This window comes from Antechinus flavipes, chromosome 3, assembly GCF_016432865.1.
Source record: "Antechinus flavipes isolate AdamAnt ecotype Samford, QLD, Australia chromosome 3, AdamAnt_v2, whole genome shotgun sequence".
In the NCBI taxonomy this organism is placed as follows: Eukaryota; Metazoa; Chordata; class Mammalia; order Dasyuromorphia; family Dasyuridae; genus Antechinus; species Antechinus flavipes.
In genome coordinates, this window is record NC_067400.1 from 569,658,091 (window position 1) to 569,671,570 (window position 13,480).

The following is a 13,480-nucleotide window of genomic DNA, read 5'->3' on the forward strand; positions in this document are numbered from 1 at the left end:
CCTTCACTCGCAGTTGGTTTGGCTGCCCATATACCACTGGCCAAGCCTGGTGTGATTCCCACATCCGAAGGTATGAGATCCCAAGGTCTCTATAAAAGTTCTACAGTCACCCCCTTTTGGCTCCTCTGGGAGGGCCTGGGACAGTGGGGCGAAAGGGAAGGAATCACAGGTGAGCTAGGGTCAAGTCCTGGGTCCAACACTCCTTGTTATGACCACGGGTCAAAGTATTTCCTCTTTCTGGAGCTCCCCATGTGTTTACTGGGTGTTGGGCTAAAGCTTTTTCCTCGCTCTGGCATTCTCTGTTCTATGTCCCTCTCGGCTCTGAGATTTAATTTGAATTTAATTAAAGTTTAGTTAACACCTACTGGGTGGCAGAATAAATGGAAGGGAGTAAGCACTGAGTAGTTAAACTACCTTTGCTCTGAGGTCCCTCCGAGCTCTGTTCTAAGCTTTCTTCTAGTACTAATCTTCTCTGTTCTAAGGCAACTCCCAGTTCTGACAGTCTATATTCTAACATCCTTTTCAGCTCTGATATTTTAGGTTCTAAGCTTTCTTCCAGCACTAATATTTGCTGTTCTAAGGACCGTCCCAGCACTGACAGACTCTCAGTTTTTTCTAGCACCAATATTCTTTGTTCTAAGTACCCTCTCAACCCTGAAATTATCTTCTAAGCTTTCTTCCAGCACTGATATTCTCTGTTCTAAGGTCATCCCAGCCCTCATATTCTTATATTCCAACCTTTCTCCCAGCACTAATATTTTCTGTTCTAAGAACTCTTCCAGTTCTGATATTCTATATTCTAAGGTTTTTTCTAGCCCTGACTTTCTTTGTTCTGCGTCTATTCGGGCTCTGACATTCCTATGTTCTAAGTTTTCTCCCAGCACTAATATTTTCTGTTCTAAAAGCTCTCCCAACCCTGAAATTCTGTGTTCTAAGCTTTCTTCCAGCACTAATATGGTCTGTTCTAAGGGCCCTTCTAGCTTGTGTCCTAAGTCACAGGTTAGGTATTTGGCTCTACTGAGCATGAATTTAGGGACGGGAAATTTTTCTCTTATTCACCAGTCAGCAAAAGGCCTAGATTTCCTGTTTATCCAAGGAGATACATTGTCCTTTTAAGGGTAATTAAATGCTTCCCTTTTAGGTCCTTCTGGGCATGTAGCTCAATCCCCCTCATTTTGGGGAAGAGACAGCTGATATCCAAGACTGACCAGTCTGGGGAAAAGCCCTGCATTTACAGCTGGACAAACTGGTTCTGAATCCTGACTTTTGGCATTTGCTATTTGTGTGAACTTGGGCAAAAAGTAAACTATTTCTCTGGACTGATCCTTCTTTTTCTTTTCTTTTCTTTTCTTTCTCTCTCTCTTTCTCTCCTTCCTTCCTTCCTTCCTTCCTTCCTTCCTTCCTTCCTTCCTTCCTTCCTTCCTTCCTTCCTTCCTTCCTTCCTTCCTTCTTTCTTTTCTTTTCTTTTCTTTTCTTTTCTTTTCTTTTCTTTTCTTTTCTTTTCTTTTCTTTTCTTTTCTTTCTTTATTTCTTTTCTTTCCTTCCTTCCTTCCTTCTCTTTCTTTTTCTCTTTCTCTCTAAGCTGATCATTCTTTTCCTTTCCTTTTCTTTTCTTTCTCTCTCTCTTTCCTTCCTTCCTTCTTTCTTTCCTTCTTTCTCTCACTCTCTGAGCTGGTCCTTCTTTTTCTTTTTCTCTTCTTTCTTTTCTTTCTCTCTTTCTTTCCTTCCTTCTTTCTTTCTTTCTTTCTTCCTTCCTTCTCTTTCTTTTCTTTCATCCTTCCTTCCTTCTTTTTCTTTTCTTTCTTTTTTCTTTTCTTTTCTTTCATCCTTCCTTCTCTTTCTTTCTTTTTTCTTTCTTTCTTTCCTTCTTCCTTTTTCTTTCTATGTGAATTTAAGCCATTCAATCTATTTTCTCTGCACCTGAGTCTCTTCATCTAGAGGCACATAGAAGGGCCCAATGGATAGCATGCTGGGCCTGGAGGAAGAAAGATCTGTATTCAGATCTGACCCTAGACACTTACTAGCATACTTCATCTTCTTAAGCATCAATTTCCCCATCTGCAAAATGGGAATGACAACATCTACCTCTTGGTGCTGTTTTGAGGATCAAAAGAAATAACATTGGTAAAGCATTTTATGATCTTAAAATACTACATGCAAACTAGTTACTATTTTCTATAAAATAAGATCCCTTTCAGATCCAAATGTATAGCCCTAAAAGTGATTTGGATGGCGTGGTAGTGGTGCTGGGTTCTAATCTCAGTTCTGAGTCTCTCCCTCAAGTAGAGAGATCTTGTGTCTTTGAACCTCAGTTTCACCATCTGGGAAAACGAGAGGGCTTGACATGATGATGCTAAAGGCTCTTTCCAGCTCTCATGTTCAGTGAGTAAAGGTCACCAGCCAGGCAAGGAGGGCTATGTTGGGACTTAGAAAATTTATTCCAACATGCTGTTTAAAAAAAAATAGGCTCAGACTGAACAGCCAGCCTGAACTGTAATAAATTATTATACTTGTAAAAACTTCTCATTCACAGTCCAGACGTCATTTACAAGGAGAGTCAGGAACATCACACATAGAATATAGTTTTCCTCATTTGTACATAAAGAGGCTGTGCTTTAAACCTGGGTGGGCTTGTTGTGGGGTTTTTGCACCGATATATACCATACAGACATTGCAAGATGCAACTGTGGAAACCAGAGTTTAAATAAAATTACAGGCAACTCCCCCCTCCCCAACCCCTCTGTACATATATAGCATATATCTACAGAGTTCTTTTGGAATGATTACTATTGCCATTGTAAGAACACAGAAATCATCTGGAGACATGCCCACTTCCAGAATACCTGCACACTTTAACACAGAGACAAAGCATGGCATGAACTTCTAGGAGGGGCCTTTGTTCCCCAATGTGACCACCGGTGCCATCTGATTTCTCCTAATGATAAACAGATGGGGTGTGTGGCCTTGGAACTTCAGTTTTCCCCTCTCCCAGTGCCCCTGAAGGTCTTAAAACAGAGCAGAAGCCCAGGGGCAAAAAGAGGATGAGAACAGGGAGGGGAAAGGGGTACCCAGGTGAATCAGGCTCTATTGGGTGGCCAAATCCAGGGAAAGGTGTTAGCATTTTGAAACACCCACTGCACCTCCCCACCCAAGAAAATTTACCAGATGGAAATTTCTAGGTATTGTGCATTCCCAATTGATCTCAGAGGGTATGAAAATGCCACAGGGCCGCATCTGAGGAAAGTGGAGCAGGTGTGGGGGAGGGCAGCTAGGAGGATAAGGAATAAATACCATGCTGGACAAAGACATATTGAACCCGGAGAAGAGAGGACCCAGTGGGGCACATCATTGCTATTTTTAAGGATTTAAGAAGATGCCAAAGGGGAGAGATGGACTCTGATCCCAGAAGAAGGAATTAGGGGCATTTGGGGGCAGATTTCACTTAGATTTCCTTCTGTTCCAAGTTAGCAAAGGGCTGCCTCAGGAGGTAGTGAGCTTCCCTTCACCGGAGAGATTCAAGTCAAGGTCAGATGGTGACTTGTCAGAGATATTGGCTATAAAATGACTGGTCTGGTTAAGGTGATCTCTTTCCACATCCTGTGGTCTTATAATCGATAATCTGTCCCTGTCCCTGACCTCTCCATTCACCATGTTTTAACCAGAGTCCTCATTTACCCTAAGAGGGAGAAAAGGGATCATGTAATTTTGGCCCTCTGGTCTCTAACCTACAAACTCCTTTCTCGGGTCCTTGGGTAGCTCATGCCAGCAGAAGAAAAGAGTTTGGAATTGGTGACCAAATAGTGGAGCAGAGGATACGAACACCTACCTTTTAATGGTGTTGGCACTCCTGATTACGGGTTAGGAGTAGAGCTGGCCACAAGAATCAAGGTCAAGTGGATGGGCAGCAAAACACACCCTGATCTCAACTATAACCATCTCTTCCTAGAGAGATGACAACTTAAAAAGACCCAGCCTAGCTAGCCTTCTCGAAGAGGCTTCAAAAATTTTAAAACAAGAAGGAACTTTAGAGAAGGTCTATTCCACTCCCTCATTCTGCAAAGGAGGAAACTGAGGTCCATCAAGGAGCAGGGATGCTAAGTGACAGAGCTGAGATTTGTATTCATATCCTTGGGCTCCAAAAACACTGCTCATCCTCCTGCAACAAACTGCTCAAGTCAAGTCAACAATGAGCCAGCCAAACCTGAATGCTTCCCAATACTGGAATGTTCATATGAGCACAGTGGGCATCAAGAAAGGGTATGTAGTTAAATGTTTAACAATCAGCTCTCTCGATAGCAAGACAAAGTTTTACATTTAATTTGCATTATTAATATTTTATCTATAACTTTCTGAAGTTTAGATGATGAAAAAAAAAATAAGTCAGCCTGATTTGCAGTGTTTGCCAGTTTCTGAGTTGTAAATGTTCATACTGGAAATTTAACAATCAACTTTCTAGGGAGATGGTTAAGGCTGGCTCTAGCACATCCCTGACACTAAGCTTCCTTTCCACTCACAATCTCTTTGATTGCTTTCTGCTTTTTATTTTTATTTATTTTTTGGTTGAGGCAATTGGGGTTAAGTGACTTGCCCAGGGTCACACAGGAAGTGTTAAGTGTCTGAGACCTATTTGAACTCAGGTCCTCCTGACTTCAGGGCTGGTATTCCATCCACTCTCTAGCTGCCCCATGCTTTCTGTTTTTTATGTGAGCTTTTGAAGACATTAAAGACAGATAAATTAGAAACCAGCTTCTGGATAGCAGATAGCCTAGCATAAAGGACCCAGCCAGGGAAATATGTTAGAACCAAAAAAAAAAAAAAATTGGGAAACTGAAACTGAGCTCAGCAGAGCCCATTCCAAGTCCAGGGAGTGCTAATATCCTTTCTTCATATCTCTGTTGGTATGGCAGGGAATTCGCTACAAAAGGTACAAAAGTCCACACTTCCTGACCCTAACTCTGTAAGACTAAGTGCTTCTGTCCCATCACTAAAGAAAACGGGAAGCTCTGCTGGATGATTTTGGATATGTCATTTGGTCCTTTGGACCTTGGTCGTCTCACCTGAAACATGAATGAGTTGGAATACTTGTGACCTTTAAAGTTCCTCCTAGCTCTACTGCTGATCAATGATCCCCACAGCCGCCTAGACCCGAGGGAGGTTTAAGGCCAGAGTTTTATGAGGTAAGGGGCCAACAGCTCTGATCCCACATGATCCCCCCAAAGGCTTTCCTCTGGAAGGCCTGGCTCAGGGTTCGGTAAGTAATTCTCTGTCGTCTCTGACACGGGCAGCAGATGTGAGGCTCTGACATCAAGAAGACAGCCCAGCTTTTTGAGGAAGGAGAGAGAGGAAGACGGGCAAATGTTCAAAGCCCAGACTTTTGTATTTGGTCCAGGGTAGGGAGGAGGATCGGTTCCACACCTCCTTAGCCAGCATCCCCAGCGTCATCAGCATCCCCAGCATCCCCACCGTTACGAAAGCCAGAACAAGAATTTCATGGCCCTTAGAAGCACCATTCAGATACTGGCCTCTCTATCTGATTGTTTCCTATATCTTGAAAGTAAATCCTCAAAGGTGAAGTTTCTTTCCCTTTCTAAAGTCATAAAAATAGAGAGAAAAGGACGCTTTCTGTGATTGATGGGAAGAGCTGAATTTGGGGAGGGGGCTGGGAGGAACAAAGGAGAAGGCATTTCCAAACTGAGGGGATGGGGGAGGGCCGGGGTGGGGGAAGACCACCCAAAAAAGAGACAAGCAGACAAGTGCTTGGTGGAGGATTAAATAGAGCCTGCAATAAATAGGAACCATAAACATCTGTACAGAGGAACTTTTTTTTTTCATTTAATCAGTATAAAAAAAGGTTTCTTGGGTTTGTTTTTTTCAGTGCATAACCTCCCGCAGTAAACAGTTGCCTCTCCCCAGCCCTGGCAAGGGGGGGCCCATGACGCCAGAGGACACCACTCAACCAACCCCTTCGAAAAACTCTACAAAAATATTCACAGCCTTAAACACCTCATTTGTTTTTCCTTTTAAACATTTCAAGCAAAAAAAGGTATCAGAAAAGGCACAAGTAACTGCATACATGGGAAGATAATATCAGACAGGACGACTCAACAAGGGGTGTTTCTGTGAGTTTGGTCGGAAGTGAGAGTGCGTCTGCGTGTGATGACTATACTGCAGGAAATAGTGTTGGAAAGGTCTGTTCCTTTACATTGGAAGCCTGACGCTGATGCAGAAGGGGGAGACCTAGGAGCTCGCTTCGTCCCCGTCCTCCGGCCTCCTGGGACTCTGTCCAGACCCCTCACTCTCCAAGGGCGGGGAGCCCAGCGGGCGACAAGGGCTGGCCGCCGGCCGGAGCTCTCCCGACAGGTTCCTCCTGCGGGTGGCCAGGCACCGGGCGGGCTCCATGAGGCAGCCCGTGGAGCTGCTTCGGTCCAACGTCTGGGAAGGAAACACCGAGGGGAAAGTGCGTGGTGTCTCAGAGTCAGTGCAGGGGCTGCTGCGGGCCGCCTTTGGGCTGGGCCTCTTGGCCTGCCGCGGAGGCTGCTCAGAGCTCGGGCTGGGGCTGTCTGGGGGGGCGGGAGCCTTGGTCTCCGAGGACATCCCTCCGATCCTGGGCTGCTCCCAGTCCGGCACAACCTGACCCTCACTAGTCCTGGCTCTCTCTATGGAATAGCTGCTACTCTCCAGCTCTGAGGATAGAGTAAACTTGGAGACCTTGGCCAGAGGGGACACAGATGCTGAGGAGGTCTCCGGCGGGCCTTCTCGGCTTCTCTCCTGAGCCTGCCGGGAGTCGGTCAGGTCGCTGCCCCCACCAAAGAAGCAGGTGGCCCACGGTGCCCCAGCCCCGGGCATCAGCGTGGGATGGGTGCTGGGCCGGGCCTGGACCATCTGGATACCCCCAATGGGGATCATGGGGCACGGGGTCCTGGCTAAGCGCTGGGAATGCAGAGGGAGGTGACTAAAGAGGTTCTCTCCTGTCCGGCCTGGGAGGTGGCCGTGGAATTCATGAAGTGAAGAGAAGGGTCTGGAGGGAAACGGGTGAGCAGGATCTGGTGAGCAGGCTGGGCTTCTGGGCTCCAACTTCTGCATGGGGTAACAAACACACACACATATACACACGAGGGGTAAACACAACAGCAGGCTCAGAACTAGAGGGAACAACAGGGGATCGCAGGGTGCTGAGGGTCACAGGCCTGCCATAAAGCAGAGGTCCTATAGCCTAGACCATTGGGCTGGACTGGACATCACATCTGGCCAGAAATGCTCAGGGATGCCTGAGTGGGTAGGGTAACATCCAAGATTACAGGTCTCCTTGCGGCTTCCCCAGGACCTCCTGCCAATGGAATGTGTCATTGGAGGGAAAACAAAGCTGCCATATTATCTGCATACAGCTCTGAAACCCACTCACTTCATCTATTCTCCCCACCATCCAACCCACACCCATCCCACCCAAGATCTCTATTGTAAACAAAAAGATATACTGAATAAATTAAGGGGGAAAAGATTCCCTGATCAAAGATCAGGCAAAATATTATTTTACAATGTTAGGTTTTAGACAAGGGCTGTTATGCTTAACTAGATCGCTGTTGGTTGCATATAGATTTAGAATGCCACAAATTGAACATTATCTATGTCGTGCTGTATTTTTATTTATTTTGTTCCCCAATTACATTTCAATCGGGTTCAAAACCCACTGGGAGTGCTGACTGAGGCCATGAGTTTGATACCTCTGTTCTAAACAATAGGAACCATATGCATGTAGCAGACCATACACCAACAGACAATAGAAAAAGATCCAATAAATGGCAATAGTGGTGGTGATGGTAATGGGGACAGTGATGGTAATGGTGGTTGTGGTGATAGTTGTGATGGTGATGGTAATAGTGTGAAGATATTAGTGGAGGCAATGAGCATCATAATGACAGTGATAGTGACTGGGATAATGAGGATGATGGGGGTAGTGGTGATGGGGGGGTAGTGGTGATGGGGGTAGTGGTGATGGGGGTAGTGGTGATGGGGTAGTGGTGATGGGGGTAGTGGTGATGGGGTAGTGGTGATGGGGGTAGTCATGATGCTACAGGAGGAGACGGCGATGGAGGTAGTAGTGATGGGGATAGTGGTGATGGGGGTAGTGGTGATGGGGTAGTGGTAATGGGGTAGTGGTGATGGGGGCAGTGGTGATGGGGTAGTGGTGATGGGGTAGTGGTGATGGGGTAGTCATGATGCTACAGGAGGAGACGGCGATGGAGGTAGTAGTGATGGGGATAGTGGTGATGGGGTAGTGGTGATAGGGTAGTGGTGATGGGGTAGTGGTGATGGGGGTAATGGTGATGGGGTAGTGGTAATGGGGTAGTGGTGATGGGGATAGTGGTGATGGGGGTAGTGGTGATGGGGGTAATGGTGATGGGGGTAGTGGTAATGGGGATAGTGGTGATGGGGATAGTGGTGATGGGGGCAGTGGTGATGGGGATAGTGGTGATGGGGGCAGTGGTGATGGGGATAGTGGTGATAGGGATATTAGTGATGGGGATAGTGGTGATGGGGTAGTGGTGATAGGGGTAATGGTGATGGGGTAGTGGTGATGGGGGTAGTGGTGATGGGGGTAGTGGTGATGGGGGGGTAGTGGTAATGGGGATAATGGTGATGGGGTTAGTGGTGATGGGGGCAGTGGTGATGGGGATATTAGTGATGGGGTAGTGGTGATGGGGATATTAGTGATGGGGGTAGTGGTGATGGGGTAGTGGTGATGGGGGTAGTCATGATGCTACAGGAGGAGACGGCAATGGAGGTAGTAGTGATGGGGATAGTGGTGATGGGGTAGTGGTGATGGGGGTAATGGTGATGGGGGTAATGGTGATGGGGGCAGTGGTGATGGGGATAGTGGTGATGGGGGCAGTGGTGATGGGGATAGTGGTGATGGGGGCAGTGGTGATGGGGGTAATGGTGATGGGGGGGTAGTGGTGATGGGGATAGTGGTGATGGGGGTAGTGGTGATGGGGTAGTGGTGATGGGGATAGTGGTGATGGGGGCAGTGGTGATGGGGATAGTGGTGATGGGGATATTAGTGATGGGGGTAGTGGTGATGGGGGTAGTGGTGATGGGGGTAGTGGTGATGGGGGCAGTGGTGATGGGGATAGTGGTGATGGGGGTAGTGGTGATGGGGTAGTGGTGATGGGGATAGTGGTGATGGGGGTAGTCATGATGCTACAGGAGGAGACGGCAATGGAGGTAGTAGTGATGGGGATAGTGGTGATGGGGTAGTGGTAATGGGGTAGTGGTGATGGGGTAGTGGTGATGGGGGTAATGGTGATGGGGGTAATGGTGATGGGGGGGTAGTGGTGATGGGGGCAGTGGTGATGGGGATAGTGGTGATGGGGGCAGTGGTGATGGGGGTAGTGGTGATGGGGTAGTGGTGATGGGGGTAGTGGTGATGGGGATAGTGGTGATGGGGGCAGTGGTGATGGGGAGAGTGGTGATGGGGATATTAGTGATGGGGTAGTGGTGATGGGGGCAGTGGTGATGGGGATAGTGGTGATGGGGATATTAGTGATGGGGTAGTGGTGATGGGGTAGTGGTGATGGGGTAGTGGTGATGGGGGCAGTGGTGATGGGGATAGTGGTGATGGGGGTAGTGGTGATGGGGGTAGTGGTGATGGGGTAGTGGTGATGGGGGTAGTCATGATGCTACAGGAGGAGACGGCGATGGAGGTAGTAGTGATGGGGATAGTGGTGATGGGGTAGTGGTGATGGGGTAGTGGTGATGGGGGTAGTGGTGATGGGGGCAGTGGTGATGGGGATAGTGGTGATGGGGTTAGTGGTGATGGGGGCAGTGGTGATGGGGATAGTGGTGATGGGGGCAGTGGTGATGGGGGTAATGGTGATGGGGGTAGTGGTGATGGGGATAGTGGTGATGGGGGTAGTGGTGATGGGGTAGTGGTGATGGGGATAGTGGTGATGGGGGCAGTGGTGATGGGGATAGTGGTGATGGGGATATTAGTGATGGGGATAATGGTGATGGGGATAGTGGTGATGGGGTATTGGTGATGGGGGTAGTGGTGATGGGGGTAGTGGTGATGGGGGTAGTGGTAATGGGGTAGTGGTGATGGGGTAGTGGTGATGGGGTAGTGGTGATGGGGGTAGTCATGATGCTACAGGAGGAGACGGCGATGGAAGTAGTAGTGATGGGGATAGTGGTGATGGGGTAGTGGTGATGGGGGTAATGGTGATGGGGGTAATGGTGATGGGGGTAGTGGTGATGGGGGCAGTGGTGATGGGGATAGTGGTGATGGGGGTAATGGTGATGGGGGTAGTGGTAATGGGGATAGTGGTGATGGGGGTAGTGGTGATGGGGTAGTGGTGATGGGGATAGTGGTGATGGGGACAGTGGTGATGGGGATAGTGGTGATGGGGATATTAGTGATGGGGATAGTGGTGATGGGGATAGTGGTGATGGGGTAGTGGTGATGGGGGTAGTGGTGATGGGGATAGTGGTGATGGGGATATTAGTGATGGGGATAGTGGTGATGGGGATAGTGGTGATGGGGATAGTGGTGATGGGGTAGTGGTGATGGGGGTAGTGGTGATGGGGGTAGTGGTGATGGGGGTAGTGGTAATGGGGATAGTGGTGATGGGGGTAGTGGTGATGGGGTAGTGGTGATGGGAATAGTGGTGATGGGGGCAGTGGTGATGGGGATAGTGGTGATGGGGATATTAGTGATGGGGTAGTGGTGATGGGGATAGTGGTAATGGGGTAGTGGTGATGGGGGTAGTGGTGATGGGGTAGTGGTGATGGGGTAGTGGTGATGGGGGTAGTCATGATGCTACAGGAGGAGACGGCGATGGAGGTAGTAGTGATGGGGGTAGTGGTGATGGGGTAGTGGTGATAGGGGTAATGGTGATGGGGGTAATGGTGATGGGGGTAGTGGTGATGGGGGTAATGGTGATGGGGGTAGTGGTGATGGGGATAGTGGTGATGGGGTAGTGGTGATGGGGTAGTGGTGATGGGGATAGTGGTGATGGGGTAGTGGTGATGGGGGTAGTGGTGATGGGGGTAGTGGTGATGGGGGTAGTGGTGATGGGGGTAGTCATGATGCTACAGGAGGAGACGGCGATGGAGGTAGTAGTGATGGGGGTAGTGGTGATGGGGTAGTGGTGATAGGGGTAATGGTGATGGGGGTAATGGTGATGGGGTAGTGGTGATGGGGGTAATGGTGATGGGGGTAGTGGTGATGGGGATAGTGGTGATGGGGGTAGTGGTGATGGGGTAGTGGTGATGGGGATAGTGGTGATGGGGGCAGTGGTGATGGGGATAGTGGTAATGGGGATATTAGTGATGGGGTAGTGGTGATGGGGTAGTGGTGATGGGGTAGTGGTGATGGGAATAGTGGTGATGGGGGTAGTGGTGATGGGGATAGTGGTGATGGGGATATTAGTGATGGGGTAGTGGTGATGGGGTAGTGGTGATGGGGTAGTGCTGATGGGGGCAGTGGTGATGGGGGCAGTGGTGATGGGGATAGTGGTGATGGGGATATTAGTTATGGGGATAGTGGTGATGGGGTAGTGGTGATGGGGGCAGTAGAGATGGGGATAGTGGTGATGGGGATATTAGTGATGGGGTAGTGGTGATGGGGATAGTGGTGATGGGGTAGTGGTGATGGGGGTAGTGGTGATGGGGGTAATGGTGATGGGGGTAGTGGTGATGGGGGTAGTCATGATGCTACAGGAGGAGACGGCGATGGAGGTAGTAGTGATGGGGGTAGTGGTGATGGGGTAGTGGTGATAGGGGTAATGGTGATGGGGGTAGTGGTGATGGGGATAGTGGTGATGGGGGTAGTGGTGATGGGGTAGTGGTGATGGGGATAGTGGTGATGGGGGCAGTGGTGATGGGGGTGGTAGTGGTGATGGGGATATTAGTGATGGGGTAGTGGTGATGGGGTAGTGGTGATGGGGATAGTGGTGATGGGGGCAGTGGTGATGGGGATAGTGGTGATGGGGATATTAGTGATGGGGGTAGTGGTGATGGGGTAGTGGTGATGGGGTAGTGGTGATGGGGGCAGTGGTGATGGAGATAGTGGTGATGGGGATATTAGTGATGGGGTAGTGGTGATGGGGATAGTGGTGATGGGGGTAGTGGTGATAGGGGTAGTGGTGATGGGGGGGTAGTGGTGATGGGGGGGTAGTGGTGATGGGGGTAGTCATGATGCTATAGGAGGAGACGGCGATGGGGGGTAGTAGTGATGGGGGTAGTGGTGATGGGGGTAGTGGTGATGGGGGCAGTGGTGATGGGGGCAGTGGTGATGGGGGTAGTGGTGATGGGGATAGTGGTGATGGGGATAGTGGTGATGGGGGTAGTGGTGATGGGGATAGTGGTGATGGGGGCAGTGGTGATGGGGATAGTGGTGATGGGGATATTAGTGATGGGGTAGTGGTGATGGGGGTAGTCATGATGCTACAGGAGGAGACGGCAATGGAGGTAGTAGTGATGGGGATAGTGGTGATGGGGTAGTGGTGATGGGGGAGTGGTGATGGGGTAGTGGTGATGGGGGTAATGGTGATGGGGGCAGTGGTGATGGGGATAGTGGTGATGGGGATAGTGGTGATGGGGGCAGTGGTGATGGGGGGGTAGTGGTGATGGGGTAGTGGTGATGGGGATAGTGGTGATGGGGTAGTGGTGATGGGGGTAGTGGTGATGGGGTAGTGGTGATGGGGGTAGTCATGATGCTACAGGAGGAGACGGCGATGGAGGTAGTAGTGATGGGGGTAGTGGTGATGGGGTAGTGGTGATGGGGGTAATGGTGATGGGGGTGGTAATGGTGATGGGGGTAGTGGTGATGGGGGCAGTGGTGATGGGGATAGTGGTGATGGGGATAGTGGTGATGGGGGCAGTGGTGATGGGGTAGTGGTGATGGGGATAGTGGTGATGGGGGTAGTGGTGATGGGGGTGGTAGTGGTGATGGGGTAGTGGTGATGGGGGTAGTCATGATGCTACAGGAGGAGACGGCGATGGGGGGTAGTGGTGATGGGTATAGTGGTGATGGGGTAGTGGTGATGGGGTAGTGGTGATGGGGGTAGTCATGATGCTACAGGAGGAGACGGCGATGGAGGTAGTAGTGATGGGGGTAGTGGTGATGGGGTAGTGGTGATGGGGGTAATGGTGATGGGGGTAATGGTGATGGGGGTAGTGGTGATGGGGGCAGTGGTGATGGGGATAGTGGTGATGGGGATAGTGGTGATGGGGGCAGTGGTGATGGGGGTAGTGGTGATGGGGGAGTGGTGATGGGGTAGTGGTGATGGGGATAGTGGTGATGGGGATAGTGATGATGGGGGCAGTGGTGATGGGGGTAGTGGTGATGGGGATATTAGTGATGGGGTAGTGGTGATGGGGGTAGTCATGATGCTACAGGAGGAGACGGCGATGGAGGTAGTAGTGATGGGGATAGTGGTGATGGGGTAGTGGTGATGGGGGTAATGGTGAGGGGGGCAGTGGT

General features: G+C 49.8%; 1 protein-coding gene across 1 annotated transcript in view; it reads right to left on the reverse strand.

The window, feature by feature from the left end:
• Nucleotides 1-2,415: 2,415 nt before the first annotated feature.
• HIVEP3 (HIVEP zinc finger 3) overlaps nt 2,416-13,480 on the reverse strand; it is a 666,961-nt gene continuing 655,896 nt past the window's right edge. The window contains 1 exon segment of the mRNA XM_051987908.1: nt 2,416-7,077. Within this exon segment, the coding sequence (XP_051843868.1) occupies nt 6,238-7,077 (840 nt within the window). The 3' untranslated portion in view covers nt 2,416-6,237.